The 16,167-nt window shown below is 34.0% G+C and overlaps 2 protein-coding genes across 2 annotated transcripts; one reads left to right on the forward strand and one right to left on the reverse strand.

Moving 5' to 3' along the window:
* Positions 1–608: 608 nt before the first annotated feature.
* Positions 609–5,810, reverse strand: LOC127947343 (interleukin-17 receptor A-like). The gene is made up of 8 exons (XM_052544416.1): positions 5,572–5,810; positions 5,260–5,384; positions 4,910–5,030; positions 4,518–4,687; positions 4,358–4,432; positions 4,020–4,089; positions 3,727–3,852; positions 609–2,430 (listed from the first exon to the last, which is right to left on the reverse strand). Exons 1-8 carry the CDS (start codon positions 5,774–5,776, stop codon positions 1,484–1,486), a joined length of 1,839 nt encoding a protein of 612 aa, XP_052400376.1. The 5' UTR covers positions 5,777–5,810; the 3' UTR covers positions 609–1,483.
* Positions 5,811–11,884: 6,074 nt separating this feature from the next.
* LOC127946893 (troponin I, fast skeletal muscle-like) lies at positions 11,885–13,284 on the forward strand. Its single transcript, XM_052543713.1, has 4 exons — positions 11,885–12,071; positions 12,174–12,268; positions 12,890–13,088; positions 13,198–13,284. The coding sequence occupies exons 1-4, from the start codon at positions 11,967–11,969 to the stop codon at positions 13,282–13,284; spliced, it is 486 nt and encodes a 161-aa protein (XP_052399673.1). The 5' UTR covers positions 11,885–11,966.
* The last annotated feature ends 2,883 nt before the right edge of the window (positions 13,285–16,167 follow it).

Here is a 16,167-nt window from a genome sequence, read left to right on the forward strand (position 1 = left end):
TTTCGATAAATAAATAAAATTTAAAAAGCCGATTTTATAAACATATCAAAGATTAGATTAAAAAAGTACATGGAATAGCTAATATCGATAAAAACTTGTAAATTATTGATACTCCAGCTCAAAAATATCATTTACATATTTTAAGTTATAGGTTCAGAAAAAAAAAGTTTTTTCTAAGTCTTGGTGTGCCCCTTTTTCATATGTAAATATAGCCGATTTAAAGTGTATTCAATTATTTAAAAATCAGAGCTGGGCAGATTACTTATGCTACAAATTGATTCCAAATTATGCTACATGACAAAAATGTTAGTAACGTAATCCATCAGATAATATTATCTGAATATATATATATTTAATTGCATGACGTGACCGTTAACTAATGTCAGAGAACCGTGAACATGCAAAAATGTTATTACCTTAAGATCTCAGGGGTACATCAAGTTAATATATTAGGTGAAAATGCATTATATGTAAATAAAGAATAACAGGAATTTGTGCATGCCATGTTAAAGTGCAAAAGTCTTTAAAAGGCATAGTAATACTGTGGTAATAACGTAGTAGCAGGAAGGCACACGACAAAGGAGAATGAATCAAAGCAGTTTCTTTAATAAGCATAAACCACATACACCATTATATATTAACATCAGCGTACTGTTAATTCAGGCCCAAGAACAGAATGAAACTGAAGCCTTTTAAAGAAAAGGGAAACAAAGGAGCAAACAAGATGATTCATATAACACAGGTGGAAACTAATGAATGCAGATTAACTAATCAGGCAAACTCAGGAAAACTAATGAAACAAACTCCTTTCTGATATTGCTCCACTATTTTTCACCGCAGCATTGGGGCAATTGGTGATCCTCTGCCCATCTTGACTTCTGATACCCAATCATTTTGCCAACTGACCTAATAAGTTGCAAATTGGTCCTCCAGCTGCTCTTAAAATATAAAATATAAGTTTATGAGATTTGTAAATTATTTCATTCCTTTTTTACTCACAATTTGAAAAGTGTTTTATAAGTTGTTTCATAACTTGATATGAAACTTTCATACATAAAGTATGAAATAAGCTGACTTAAATGCATAAAATGAGTTTTGTAGACAAATATAAATTTTGCCTATAACTTGGAAAGTAAAGGAAAAGCACAAATAATTATCGTATGATGTGGTAAATAATCTGAAAAAGTTGCCAGCCAATAAAATTTTCTCACATAAACATGTTATTGTGGTTATATGTCTTTTTCTTTGTTCTGTATTAATGGACAAATTAGCATAACTGTGTAGAATAAAATGAACATACGTTAACTTTGAAATAGTATTCAGACAAAGACAAAGCTGAACTAATATAAATAAAATGATGGGAAATGTATAACAGAAGTGTAATGGTTACTATGATGTCAAGCTTAATTTTAGATCGATTCACAGAGCCTGTAAGCATATTTCATGTTGTGCTACAGTTTTAGTTGCTGGTAAACCTTTCAATTTAATAGCTACTGGATACTGGACCACTGGAATAGACATCTGTGGTAAGAACTGAAGAATTCTCGCTGAGTATTATGGCCGTCTCTGCAATAGAAGACTTTAAAACATGTTCATCATTCTGATGCTTAATCATATTGACACATGTATGAGCTTTATACCCTTCAAACAGAAAATGGCATTCAGTGACAGAGCCATAGTTAATGTCTGTAGGAAATGTCGACTCCTCTTCTTCATCATCAGTGTCCAAAAGCTCCATTTCAAACCAGTTTGGATTCTTCAGCTGGTAATTTTTAAAAGCTTCAATAGCATTCTGAAGCCCTTGCCCTGATGGACAGCAGAAGAAATCATTCTCCCTGATGCCTTCAATGCACTTAGTCCGTCCCGGCTCATGTTTTTCCATGTCTAGGATTCGGAAGTAAAGTTCTTCAAAGTGCTTCATGAGTTTGTACTTCACCACGACGTTAAAAGGTGCTGGAACGTCATCCTCACTGCACACGTCATCAAAATAAGCCACCATGTAGTTGTAGAAAGATGAAGCATGAACAAAATCCGGTATAATGAGGCTCAGAGCCGGCGTCAGCATGTCTCCTATGGGTGAACATTCATCCTCCTTCAGCCTCACTTTGTGCTCACCGCACATGGCCTTCCACTTGGCAAGTACACCTGGAGAGCACAAGATCAGGACTTTATCTGAGGACTTGGAGATTCGTTCCCTTTGCATATCCAGCCACTGAATTCTACCGATTGTGCTGAGCCAGACGGCATCCAGGAGATCCAGAGTGATGTCTGTACCACATTTAGCCCTCATGAAGGCACATAACTTTAAGACGATTTCTTTGTACAGGGGGTGGTCCAGAGAATAAATGATGATGACCCTCTTAGGCTCTTGAATGGGATTCCACTCCAGTCTATCCTTTGCACACGTTGAGCTGTCTGAGGATGGCGTTTCTGTCAAAAGTCATGATTATTATTAAGATACAAAAGCTTTAAAACTTTCAAAACATATTGAAATAATAGTGAATGAAAGTTTCAGCAAAACAATGGTTAAGTTTGATACTGAGTGATATATTGAGACTGTGTGAACTTGTTTCATACCATCTACTGTTTCTGAGTCTGTGGCAGCGCGAACGCAGATTTCAATGTTACAGTGTGATCGATTGTACTTGTCAAAGGATTACTATTTTAGCAGAATCGTTGTCATTTAGGAATCAGATTGTGTGGGTGATTGAATCGAGATTGCGATCTGGCTATTTAAACAAAATGCTTCAAAGCTGCATTTAGTGGAATCCAGATGTAAGGCAGGGCTGTATGTTAACTTTTTTTGCATATATCACCGGTGCTACAGAGGTTGAAAGGTTTGTAGCAGAGGCCATACAATTGTAGCGTAAGCATAAAACATTACCATCTCTGAAAGCAACCACATGTATTGCAGTTCATTACTTAAAAAGGACATAATGTTCTAATATTACAATATAAAAACATTAAACAAAATAAGAAATAGCACTATTGTAATAACACTCCTGTTGTTCGTTCGTTGTAGTTCAAATAAGATGGCAATGCCCCTTTTCTGCATTGAATTGAACTAGATTTATAATTTATTTATTTTTAACTTCTACTTCTACAAAATGATGAATAAAGATGAATAAAGAATTTGGGCATTGGGTGTATTTTTGCTTTTTAAATTATTTTTATTAAATTTATGAAGGTGCTGTTAATTTAATTCTTATAGGCTATATTTTATCCTAATTACAAAATACTATTACATTTTATACATGGAACATTTTGCAGTTATTGTAAATAAATCGTTTATTGTAAATGAAAAAAATATTACAAAATAAAAATGCATTCATTTTGTCTCCCAGCTGGGAAACTCTTATTATTTCTTGCATTTTTAAACACACAATATTTGTCAATCAATCCTAATGGACTATTTTTCACAGTGGAAGCAATCAGATACAATTTCTCAAATCACTATTTCATGTGCAGATATTGTTTAATTTGGTTAATAGACCCGATTATATCTGATTACCTGCATAGAAAATATATAATGTTTTGAATCATGAAAGTCCATTCCAGTCAGTATATCTGCCTCTATTTTTAAGAGAAATCCTATCAACAACCAACAATTGATGCAAACAATCAAGTCTCCACCATACTTCTTTTATATACTGTCACTGCTCGTTACTTCTGTTTCATCACCTTAAGTAATGTGCTTATTTAATTGATTGATTTATTTGCACTGACCTTTATGTGAATCCTTGTTCTTCAAAAATCGAATACAGCCAAAAATGCAAACAGCAGCTGCCAGTAAAGCCAACAACAGCACCAGTGTCACCAAAATGATAAAAACAACAGGAGCACCTGGAAGAACTGACATCAACATGTTAATTAAGATGGTCTACTCAAATCAAATAAACTTCAGCTGAGCTCAAGACCAAACACTGAAACATTTGCACTGCTGTGAATCATAATTTGAATGCTGGCTAATTAAAAATACACAGGTAATAAGACATTCAGTGTTAATGTGTAATACATACGGGGACAGATATCAACTTTCCCTCTGTATTCCAGAAAGTTATTCATGCTCCGAAGCGACAGTGGCTGAATCTGTTGAACAGGGCATCTTTTAGTCATTTAGTGATAGAAGACAAATAACAATTAACATAACATCCTCATACAACTGAATATTTGTAAGAAACAGTGCTGTAAAGTTGAGGATACATGGGGGCAAGTTTCTTGTGTAATTTTTCATTTCGAATGGGCAACAAACCTCTTTCTGGATACTTTAGAGCAGTCGTGGGCCCTGTGTCTCACCTGAACATTGCCCAGCTACATTGCTCAAAATGTTGCACCGTGTATTGTAGGCTTAACTCACCACCAAATCCAAAATGCAGTGATTTATCCGGCATGCTTCCAGCGGGAAATTAACCCTCAGAAATCGCTTGTTATCCTTTAAAACAGATTTAATTTAGCTTTCATAATATTGCTTCCTACATTCATGCTATGTATGAATATACACTTATGAAGGAACGTACATCAGGTGGCATTGTGGAGTTCACCAGATCTGGGTAACGGTCAAGACTGCAGATGGAGACTTTGTATTGATCAGAGAACTGAACTGGTTCAAATTCAATTGTTATCACCAAGTCACCATTTTCTTTACATTTTGACACTGACCATTTTTCCTTCGGATCCCAAATGTGCTCTAAAATGACAAACAGATTTAAGTTTTTTTTTAAGACCTGGACACCACTTTACAAGCATACATCACTTCAGAATCACCAATAGGACATAATGAAAATGTTCTGTTTAATATCATGCTTAAAGCATGTTAAAGCATTAGCTCCAGATAACCTGATGTATTAAATGTCTGCTACATATCTAATCATCAAACCTCAACTGTTTTTCAATGTTTATTAATTCTCACCTGGGACTGTAATGTTGGTTATCGTTGCATAGTTCCCTATGTCTGACTTTGGCAAATTGGTTACAAATACCTGGTATTTAAAGTTGGGAATGACCACAATTCTCTCCAAAGAAAATGTCCACTGAAAAGATGAAGGAAAAGAGACAAAGCTGAAACAATAGAGTAAATAATACTGCACTGTACATTTTTCAAGAAAATACTATTTCAGTCTTTCCACTTCAGAATGTCATGTTTAAATCAATGTGTTACTTGCTATTTTTTTGTATTTGTGAAATTTACTAGCAATTTCTGCGTAATAACTGTTTCAAAGTTTTTCACATATACAATTATATAAGCATTAGTACTCTTACCCTATCCCCTCCTGGGTTTGTTAGCAACAGTGTTGTGTTACAAAAAATGTACCGAACACAAACACTGTGATTTGTGGACATTTCAACCACTCGCACTTCAGTCCCTTTCAGCGTCAATATACTACCTGAAGAAAATAATTCAAATTATATATATAAAAAAATGCTTTAAATTGATAATTATGCTGACCACATGTACATTTTCTGTTAGAGCAAGAACATTTCCTGTCAAAAAGGCAATTTGATTGAAATGATTTGGTTATTTTTAAATATTATGGTCTTGTGCATATCTATATGTCATCATACACATCTTACTGTCAGGTAACTGACTCCATGTAATGAGTAGAAATGGTGCAAACTGCCTAGTGTCATCCCTCTTGGCTTCTATCTTTGCAGTTACATCAGGAAACCCTGGGGCATGATACCTTGGCACCACCCAACCTTCATCTGAACAGTTACCTAAGATCATCAAAGAAACATTTGACGAAGATATCTTTGATTCTGTCTTTAAAAACCTCATATTACTGTCAATTTAGAGAAGACATCAACTTATACTTGCCTACTTGGACCCTGCATTCTACTCCCTGTCAGAGTACAGCATAATTAAAAATGTAATTTTTATATGAATAACATTAATGTCATTGGATTAAAGAGAATAAAAAGCATCTTTACCTCTTGAGAACATTCCATCGGAGGGATTTCAATGAGATGCAGGGCTAAGATTTCCATTATGACACATGAAAGCATCAACAGAGAGAAACAAATCGCCCTCATGGTTTAATATCTTCTGGTACTGCGACAGACATACACTTGTGAAAAATCATCGAACATCCTCTCATGGCTTTCTTAGATCCTATCTGTATTTAGAGGAAACCAGAAGTTCTGATAAAGGGGAGGAAGAGAGCCTGATGCACAAAAAGACAGACTTCTCACGAACATTTTCAAGTTTATCTTAAAATCAAATCCTACACATCCAAGTAAAAAAGATTCTGTTCTCAGCCATTTGTCAAACTGTTATATTTATTACTAAGTTGGACTTTAGACTAAGTTCGACATTTAAATAACTCCAATCACACACACACACACACACACACACACTGAAAATTTAGCTTTGTATCACATATTATATTAGAAAATATATTCAAATTAGTGCTTTCCAACAATTAATCGCATCCAAAATAAACGTTTTTGTTTACATTAAATATGTCAACTGTGTATATTTATTATGTATATATACATAATATATATATATATATATATATATTATGTATATATACATAATATATATATATATATATATATATATATATATATATATATATATATATATACACATATAGTATATATTTAGAAAATATTTACATGTATATACATTTAAATATTAATATTCTTATATTATATATAAATATATTTAATATATAGAAATAACTGATTTTTCTTAAATTTCTATATACATAAAATACACAGTATACACATATGTTATGTAAACAAATTTATTTTGGATGCTATTATTTATGATTAATTGTTTGACAGTAAACACTAATAAAAATAGAAAGCATTTATTTTAAATTGCAATAATATTTCACAATATTACTGTTTAAACTGTATTTTGATCAAATAAATACAGCTTTGATGAACATAAGAGACTATTTTAACTGTAGTATATAACACCTATAAAGAATAATGAATAATTGGTCACAACAGTAAAATACTGGCAAAAGGCAAATATATAAATAATAATAATAATAATAATAATAATACAGTTTTTTTAAATGCTCACACAGCTTTTTTTTTTTTTTTTACTATGGCTCCATTTCTCAAAATTCTACACACAAAACCACAAAAAAAACACACAATATGTAAAATGTCACACATATTTTGCAAAACCAAACACTTCGTTCAAAACTATTTTAAAAGGGTTATATGATGCGATTTAAATTTTTCCTTTCTCTTTGGACTATTACAAGCTCTTGGTGCATAAAGAAGATCTGTAAAACTGAAAAGAGTATAGTCTCAAATCCAAAGAGATATTCTTTATTAAAGTTGAGACTCGTCTACCTAAAACACCCTGTTCTAACACGCCCCCACATGTCTATGTCACTACGTGGGAAGATTTGCATAAAACCGCCCAAATGTCCGCACACTGAGAGAAAAAATAACTTGAATTCTCGCTGTAGTATTGTTGTTGCCACCATGTTGTGGATACTCTGTGTTTTGTTATGAACGCAAAACTACTTTGTTTAGCCTTCCAAAAGAGGATTATATCCACTTCCTCATTCCTGGAGCTGATCCGTGCTGGTCACTGAGGAAATACATCAACTTCATGCTGTGGAACGACCGGATCAGCCTTCACCGTGGACGAAGTGGAGTCCAGCCAAGGGTCATCGCATTTGTCCTTCACAGTTCCAACTATGCAAGGACAGTCTGGTGCTTCTGACTCACAGCCTGTAAGTACATGTTTTATATTTAAAGGATATCCCACTGATGATTCAAACATGAGTTTTGAGCAGTGTAAAGTAGCGCTTGTTGTTTGTAATTTCAAATGCAGACATGGTTTTATGTTTATGCGACACGATATGCCACACAAAGTGTAAAGACACAGTATAAGTCATTATAATCAGTCATTATGTCCCCACTGGATGCAACAAATTCCTCATTTATAATGGGTTTTATTGGTTTTGTCTCTTCGTGCTGGGACACGGCCTCACAGTATGGTTAAGGGCATAACATTTCCATCACACACTTGAGGTATTCGACCAATCACAACACAATGGATAGCTGGCCAATCAGTGTGCACCTCGCTTTTTTAGAAATTGTGCTTGTGTTTAGAGTAAACTGTTTGTAAAAACTTAAAAAACTGTAATAATAATCAACTCATTACCTCTAGAGGGCTCATGTCAGTTCAGAGAATAATTAACAGGGTAATTTTAATCATTGTATAAGCAATATATATATTTATTCTATCTATCTCTGCAAACAGCAGTTGTGTCAAACTTCCTCATTTAAACACTAAAATGACTTTGTCAGGTCTGCTGACATTGATATCTACTGCTACATGCCAGCAGTCAGCAGAGGATTTGAGAAGCTCTTGCAAAACCCTTCTCTCATTCTTTCACACAGTAAAAACTCTAGCACAATATCATCACTGGAAGCTGTAATTAATCATAGGCTGGGCCTACATGACATACCAGCATACAAAAAGTCTCATAATACTTTAGTGTCACATTGTCATTGAGTGCTTTTTGTAAATTATAATTAAATCCATCAGACTCTAGGACGGTGCTGTCAGACCCTTCTAAACAAATACTCATGACTGTCTGCCCTCTCCCCATTTACACGACACACAGGCTCCATAGCCTAGAAGAACTGTTTTTATGCTCCTCAAACACAAGCATGCAAGTTCAAGAAAAGGCCAATTTACTTAAACATTTACGCTGAGAAAATTTTATTATATTTGTGGAGTTAACAAATCATTTTGTGAATTAACATAGTTAAAGTGCAATTAAATTAAATTAAACACTTTACAGTGAGGTCCCATTAGATCACATTGGTAAGTGCATTGACAAACAATAAGCAATATATTTGTTACAGTATTTATTAATCTTTGCTGACATTAGTTAATAAAAATAAAACGGTCCATTAAATAAAATTAATTGATATTTTTGATTTTAATAATGTATTAATTTATTAAATTTTTTTTTTTTTATTGTTCATTCAAGTTAATTAATGTAGTTAACTCATTTTAACAAGTGAAACCTTATAAGTGTTCCTAATGCAGGAGTGTTTGTTCAATCAGGTAAGTCGAAATGAACCAAATCTCTAAATGAATCTTAATAGGTGCTGGATGTAGGATTGACACTGAGTGGTTGAATTAGGTATTGCAGTCCAAATTCAAAATATTGGAGAGGGTTTTTTTCACCCTGCCCCTCCTCCTTAGACTTGACACAAACGCAGGTTACCAGATGGACGACACCAACAGGAACGAGCGCACTTGACATGAATGAAATGAAACACGCTGTGTTTTCCGCCAACTGGCGACACGGGGTGCCGACATTCTGGCCCTGAACGCACATTTTCAAAGGAGAATAACTGTCGGTAGCATTGTTTTTCAGATAAATAAGTATGTTAACATAGCATGTTTCTTAAATATCAGAAATTTTCATTTTTAATATTATGTTAAGTTTTGGTAATTTTGCTATTTGCTTTTGCCTTTTTAATTTTTTTACTATTTAAGTTTTAGTTTTTAGTTCAATTTTCAATAGTTTTAATTTTTGTTTATTTCTAGTTAGTAACTTTAATGTTTCAACTTCAACTTGTTTCAGTTTGTTGACAAAGCAACATTAAAGAAACAAAACATTTTTTTTCAATCTAATATTTAGATTTATTTATTTTTCTTTTTTTTATAAATATTAGGATAACAGAGAGAATTGAAGTAAGATGATAAGACTAGTTAAAAGATGAGTTAAATAAAGAATCGTTTGATCTGTTTTAAGGGTCTGAGTGGATTTTTTTATTGTGATTTTTTGACTAGGATTTTCTTCTTTTTTTTTATTTTAAAACCAAGGACCACAATGGAATTAAGTTATTGTGTTATCCTTGACAAGAACATTGTGTATTGCTTCTTTTTGTATCAAATAAACTCAAACTTAAGTGCATGACCCTTGCACTAGTCTGTGTCATTTAGAAATGTTTATGTCCCTGTCCTGGATGACAAACACACTCCATTTAGGGAAAGTGGAGAACAAATTTCCCAGATATTTGCACATGTGAGTACAAGACATGTAACGGGGTCTATTTTAGTGAACCATTCACACGCAGTATTCATTCCATAAATCCTTCATGAAAAACATATAATGTTTATTCTTCCTCGGTGCCACCACACAACTCGTCTTGCCCTGAATGCCTCCTAGTTCAAGGTAAGTCCTCCAAGATATCACATTCACAGGATTGGACCCACACATGCTGTCATAAATACTGACTGTGTATACTGAGTTTACTACTAAACATTTGATGGGATTTGTACTGTATAGTCTGTTTATCGCTTGTAGATTTACAGCACACATTTGGACTTTATAGACAATCATAATCACACCTTCACTGTTAGAGGATGAATGCATATAGATCCTACATTCTCCCGTGTCATGGCCGCGGCTCCCCGCAGGGATTAGCAAACGCCACACGGTGTATTCCTGTAACAAGCCACTCGTGTCAACTTAAATGAATGTATGTTATGAAATACTGTAGCTCTTTCACTTGGAGAAGTGCGGATACAATATCCAAGGTTCTTGACTTAGCCAGATATTTGGCTCACAGAACCAGTTAGTCCATGAAGAGTTCTCAGATGGTTGATCTTGCACTTACGCAATCAAAAGTTGAAAACAAAATTGAGCAATGGATAAGAAAACACCTCTGAACTTGTGGCTAGTTTTTGATTGAACTCTTGAACGCCTACTTCCTAAATTTGCATTCTTACATTTTTAAGTATGAAATGAATATTGCTTTTTTGGTAATCAAAAAAAAGCATAACATTTCTAACATATTTTTTCTTATTAGCATAAAAGATTCACTATACCCAGATAATTTAGTTCAAAATAGCTCTGGTAGTTCTGGCTACCAAGAATTTACTTTAAAATAAAAATCTCTTCTAAAACTTGTTGAGTTCTGGCCAGGATCTGTATAAAAAGCATTAGCATCCACTGTAGTGAGTTCAAGGCTAGAGCTTGAAACTGGGCCATATGAACGAATGGTGTCAATGTTCAAATGTAGCCAGGCTGGGAACACTAACAAGCATGTGCTTTATCAGGCAATGAATAGGTATGGATAGAGTGCTTGGCACCAGTTCTTTATATAAACTGTCTTCTTTGCATACAAGGGCCATTAAATTAAATTTTCCTCTACAATGTGACTCGTCCGCACTTTTAAATACTTAGCACTCATCACTTTTCCAGACTATGTTCTACGTGTGGACGGTAAGCATGTTTCGCATACATGGACATCCATCCGTCACCTTTGTTATTGTGACTGATTTAGAAAATGGAACATATAATGTGATGTCCTTTTAAACACTTGATATGTTTTTAAATCATTTAAATATCAGAATCCATACAGAGAAATAACCATGTCTGAAGGGTAAGTACTTTGATAGCTTTATTATTAAAATTGTAGAGTGGCTCTATTGATCTCTTTTGTTAATCTATTTTGGTGTTTCTTTTTTTCTCTTATCGCATTGCTCTGTGCGTTGCCGTTGCAGACCGGTAAGTTTTGGCAAGATATACCATAATCCATAAGTTATTCAAGAATCATTTGGAGTGATTAAACATGACATGTTTTTCAGAAACAAACAAAGTATACTGCCACAAGGCGGCTGCACCTAAAAGTACGTTTTCTATTTGTTTTTTTTATAAAATACACTACTGTTTAGTAAGTTAGTAAGGGGTTGTAACATTTTTCCCTTAAATAAATTAAAGATTAAGGTTAAGAAATGAATACTTTTATTCAGCAAGCATGCACAAAATATTAAGCAGCACAACGCTTTCGAAAATGTTTCTTAAGCAGAAAATCACATCAAATGTCTGTAAAATAATGAAAGGCAAAATTAGAATCCAGGACGAAAAGGCTGGCTGTCTTTGCTATGTGCTAATCTGCTGGAACTTTATAGTCACATCAGTGCTTTTACATTACAGAGCACATTATTGAAGAAGGCCACATCTATGCTAGCAGCTGAAAAAGAGCAGAACAAAAAAAACAGGGCCGATTCTCTTGATAAGAGGGTTCCTCCTCTCAATCTGTCTGGTCTGTCTGCACTGGAGGTCCAGGTATTTTCATTAATATTTTCTCCACCAGCAACATGCAGAAATAAATAAACGGTATATTCATGAATTTCTATTCTTATTCTTCACTATTTGTTGTTTTTTCAGGAACTATGTAAAGAGCATCACCGCAAAATTGATATCGTTGACGAGGCGTGTTATGATCTTCAAATTAAAGTTGCTAAAAATGAAAAAGAGGTATGGTTTTGTGATGATGTATCACTTTTTTGAAAGTCGAACGAAAGATTTAGTAGTTTATTCATGAATACAAATGCTATCGAGTGTTTAGTAAATAAAGCATGTGATTAAGTTGTTAGTGAAATTAACACTGATTAGGTTATGGGTTTTAATCGCAGGAAACATGAAAATAATTAAGTACCCGCACAAAGTCTCTCAAACTGTCATTATTTAGTATTATTTACATACTTTTACAGTATTTATCAGTATTTTGTATTAGCTTTTATTTTTATTTTTTGAGTTTTTTGTTTTAATTTTAGTTTAAGTTTTAGTAATTTTATGCTCTTTAACCAATTATAATTAATATTAATATTAGTTTATTCTTTAGTTTATTTTGATTTCAGTTTTTGTGATTTTAGTACTTTTAACTTAAAACGTATTTATTTCATTTAGTTTTGGAGGCAATGTTTCGGGTTTAGATTTAAGCTTTAAGTTGATTTTTTTTTAAGTTAAAGTAAATTATTTAATATTTAAATAATATTTTAAAGTAATACTCTAATGTATTTTTTTTTTTTGATTATTTTTACAACACTGCTCTCAAATGAATAAATGCAAAACTGACATCTGACAAACAATTGTTTCACAAGTTACCATCATTGTGGTCCATTACAGATCCATTCCTTGACCCAGAAGATTTGGGAAATGAAGGGCACAAAGCAACAAACCAAACTGAAGAAGGTTAAGAAGTCACACGATGCCAAGTTTGATGCGCTGACTGAATTCAAAATGCCATCAAAGTCAGATTTCAAAGCCAACCTGAAGACAGTAAAGAAAGAAGATGAGAAGGTAATGTGTTTTATCTCAGTTTTTTTCTTCTTTTGGCATTATATTTTCATTATTTTTTTCATTTAAACAAATCAAAGCAAATTCTAAATACATTTTTATCCATTTATAGAAAGAAGAGGTGACTGATTGGCGTAAGAATGTGGAGGCCATGTCTGGAATGGATGGCAGGAAGAAGCTGTTTGATGCTGGACAGTAAAAACAAAAAAGTTACATAGTAAACTTGTCACTTGACATCCAGCACAATTTCCTGTGAAAAAAAAAAAGCAAACAAAAAAAAACCCAGAAGCATTTTAAAGCATCTTACTTTTCAGACGTCTGTAACAATAAATGTGTACCAAGATGACAAGGCTTCCAATATACACAGTTTGAAGCAAGAAAATCCAAAATATATACATTTGAGTTGTTGTGACTAATAAAGTCAATTAATATACACAAAAACTGTTTATAATGTTCATAGGTTAAAGTGTTCTTGTAGGTGACCTTAGGACTTAGTTTGTCTTTACCAGCTGTCCTTTACTCTTCAATCTAATGACAGAGAAACGTGTTGTGTCACCATGCAGTTCCCTTGCAAAACGCTGTCCTTTAAATGCATTGCTGCACTTGGCTGTGTACATTGCAAGTGCATAATTGATTTTAAGTAGGGATGCACGATATTGGATTTTGGCCGATATTCGATATGCCAATATTTTCAAAATAATTTTGGCAGATGCCGATACCGATATATATACAAATATATACTGATATATTTAAACTTTAATTTTACTGAAGAGAAATCCATGTATCTCTTCTGTACTGATTCTACCATAAATGTATTATTTTACAAATGTAGACAGACATTCACATCTGAAAAACAGGTCAATTATTTCACTTGAAGAATATCGGTTTGGCTCATCGGCAGAAATATTCATATCGGCCGATACCGATGATGGTCATGTTAAGCTTTTATCGGCCGATACCGATGTTGTGCCGATATTATCGTGCATCCCTAATTTGAAGTTACCACATGCTGTATGCATATTTACCCAAATTCAATATAGTGATAGTATCCTTTATTTGTATATAGAAAAGCTATACGGAAACCCTTTGGGAGTCTACTGGAAATGTAAACAAGACTGGGATGAGACAACACATACCCTGATTCACATATTCACGTTGTTCCATATTAAGCCCCTTTCACACTGCCATTCCGGCAAATACAGGGGTAAAGTGTTCCTGTAATTGTTCCCTGGTCGCTAGATTTGGCACTTTCACACTGCCAGTGATGACCCGGTATATGTGCGTGCTTTCACACACAACCCTTGAAGATCCCGTAACGACACTTGACATCAGCGCGTGACGTGTAATGTACGAGTCGACAACGCTTGGCACGTTATACTTTAACTGAAGCAAGCAAACGATCTCTGAGTCAGCGCGGAAAGTGAGGAACTAACTGATCTCTGCTTCATTACAGTTTGCACATATGTTTTCGTCGCGAATGTTGATCTTCCTTCAAAACAGCCAGTAAAAGAGTCGCGCGATAACGCGCGTCATCACTTCGATACGGAATTAGATCTGGCTTTTGTTCACACAGTGCTCGTTCCGGATCGATTACCGCAATGTTACTATGTCCCCGACCCGGGTTCGATTCGGTAATCAATTCCGGGATGTGGTTGCTTTCACACAGAAGGCGACCAGGCAATGTTACGGGAATATTGCGGGTCCGACGTGCAGTGTGAAAGGGGCTTTAAACTGCCGACTGAAGTTATCTGATTTTCATTATTGATTCATTCAAGCTAACTAGGCTCTGTAGTTGGTTTCCGAGCTGAAGTAGAGGTCATACAGTTACTGGTCGGCTTCAACAAAGCCTCTTCGGCCTTGTAGGGTCAAACAATGGTGAATAAACAATGACTGGCAGTGGACAATGTGTGCAATTGTGTTTTGATGGGTGTAAGGATTTCAGTCTATTTTAGTGAGCCACTCAAAGCTGCTGACATCAATTTAATGCGAATAGCAAAGCTCAGATAGATTGGTCTTTAAAACTTTGAGCTTTCTGATTCTGGTATATCTGTCAGATATATATTTCTGCGTGATGCTGAGAAGGGGTGCTAAAAAATTTATAATGCATTGTTTGTTGAAGTGTCATGTACTTCCAAAATACTGCTTATGAAGAGAATTATGATTTTTAGATTCAGTAATAATAATTGTGCTTATCAGTCACCAATCTTTGTATTTCAGATTTTTACTAGAGATTTGAACCAGATTAGTCATAAAAAGGAAGCACTTAGAAGCTCACAACGTCTGAGTCATAAGTATTCAGTCTTTTAAGTTGTTAATATTTATATCTGCTATCTTATTTTCATAGACGGAAAATTGCCAATCTAGACAGGCAAGTGGATTTTATTGCTTTAATTTTTTTTTACATTTTATGGCAATATCATTTTATTTACTTGTTTGTTTATTTATTTATTTTTCAACATAACCCAATTGTGCTTGATTCTTGTAGCAACCCAAACCTAAGATTTCAGCATCCAGGAGGTTGTTCTTAAATGTTTTCAAGATTCAACATTTTTCCTTCTCACCTAGACAGTTATAAAGAGAATATATAACCAGCAGTGAAATATAAACCAGGTCCGCTCCATTATTTTTAAAGTATATAACAAGAAATAAACCAAGGTATCTGTTTCTGGTTGTTTGACAGAGAAGATGTAATTAATAAAGATGGTGCATTTACCAATACCTTCTGACATGTTTTGCTTTAGACAAAACTGCTGAAGAAGGCAACATCTCCTTGTGACTGAGGAGCAGAGGGAGAAAGAGACCACCTTGCATAAGAGAGTGCCACCCCCACAGCAGTCCAAAAATTACGCTTTTGAAAATATTTGTTTTTTTAATTAAATGAAAATATATAACTGTAAACATAATAACCCTGGAGTGCTCAAAATTGTGAACATGAATGGGAATATACTTCAGAGATATTTTACTCATAAAAATTACTAGGGGTGCCAATAATTGTGTCCAACGAGTATTTGAGAAAAACATTTATTTCATAATGATATTTCCCCCCATTTTAAATTCTTATTATCCAATTAAAGGTTATATT

Source organism: Carassius gibelio, chromosome A25 (assembly GCF_023724105.1).
Source record: "Carassius gibelio isolate Cgi1373 ecotype wild population from Czech Republic chromosome A25, carGib1.2-hapl.c, whole genome shotgun sequence".
In the NCBI taxonomy this organism is placed as follows: Eukaryota; Metazoa; Chordata; class Actinopteri; order Cypriniformes; family Cyprinidae; genus Carassius; species Carassius gibelio.

What these genes read in the sequence shown, in the direction of transcription:
- LOC127947343 (XM_052544416.1), bottom strand. Translation starts at nt 5,776, where the DNA reads ATGAGGTTTTTAAAGACAGAATCAAAGATATCTTCGTCAAATGTTTCT. An exon ending in ACTGCATTTTGGATTTGGTG is followed by an intron (nt 4,090 to 4,357) that starts GTGAGTTAAGCC and finishes CCTGTTCAACAG; the next exon opens with ATTCAGCCACTGTCGCTTCG. An exon ending in GAACAAGGATTCACATAAAG is followed by an intron (nt 2,431 to 3,726) that starts GTCAGTGCAAAT and finishes GACTTTTGACAG; the next exon opens with AAACGCCATCCTCAGACAGC.
- LOC127946893 (XM_052543713.1), top strand. Translation starts at nt 11,967, where the DNA reads ATGCTAGCAGCTGAAAAAGAGCAGAACAAAAAAAACAGGGCCGATTCT. An exon ending in TGTCTGCACTGGAGGTCCAG is followed by an intron (nt 12,072 to 12,173) that starts GTATTTTCATTA and finishes TTGTTTTTTCAG; the next exon opens with GAACTATGTAAAGAGCATCA. An exon ending in TAAAGAAAGAAGATGAGAAG is followed by an intron (nt 13,089 to 13,197) that starts GTAATGTGTTTT and finishes ATCCATTTATAG; the next exon opens with AAAGAAGAGGTGACTGATTG.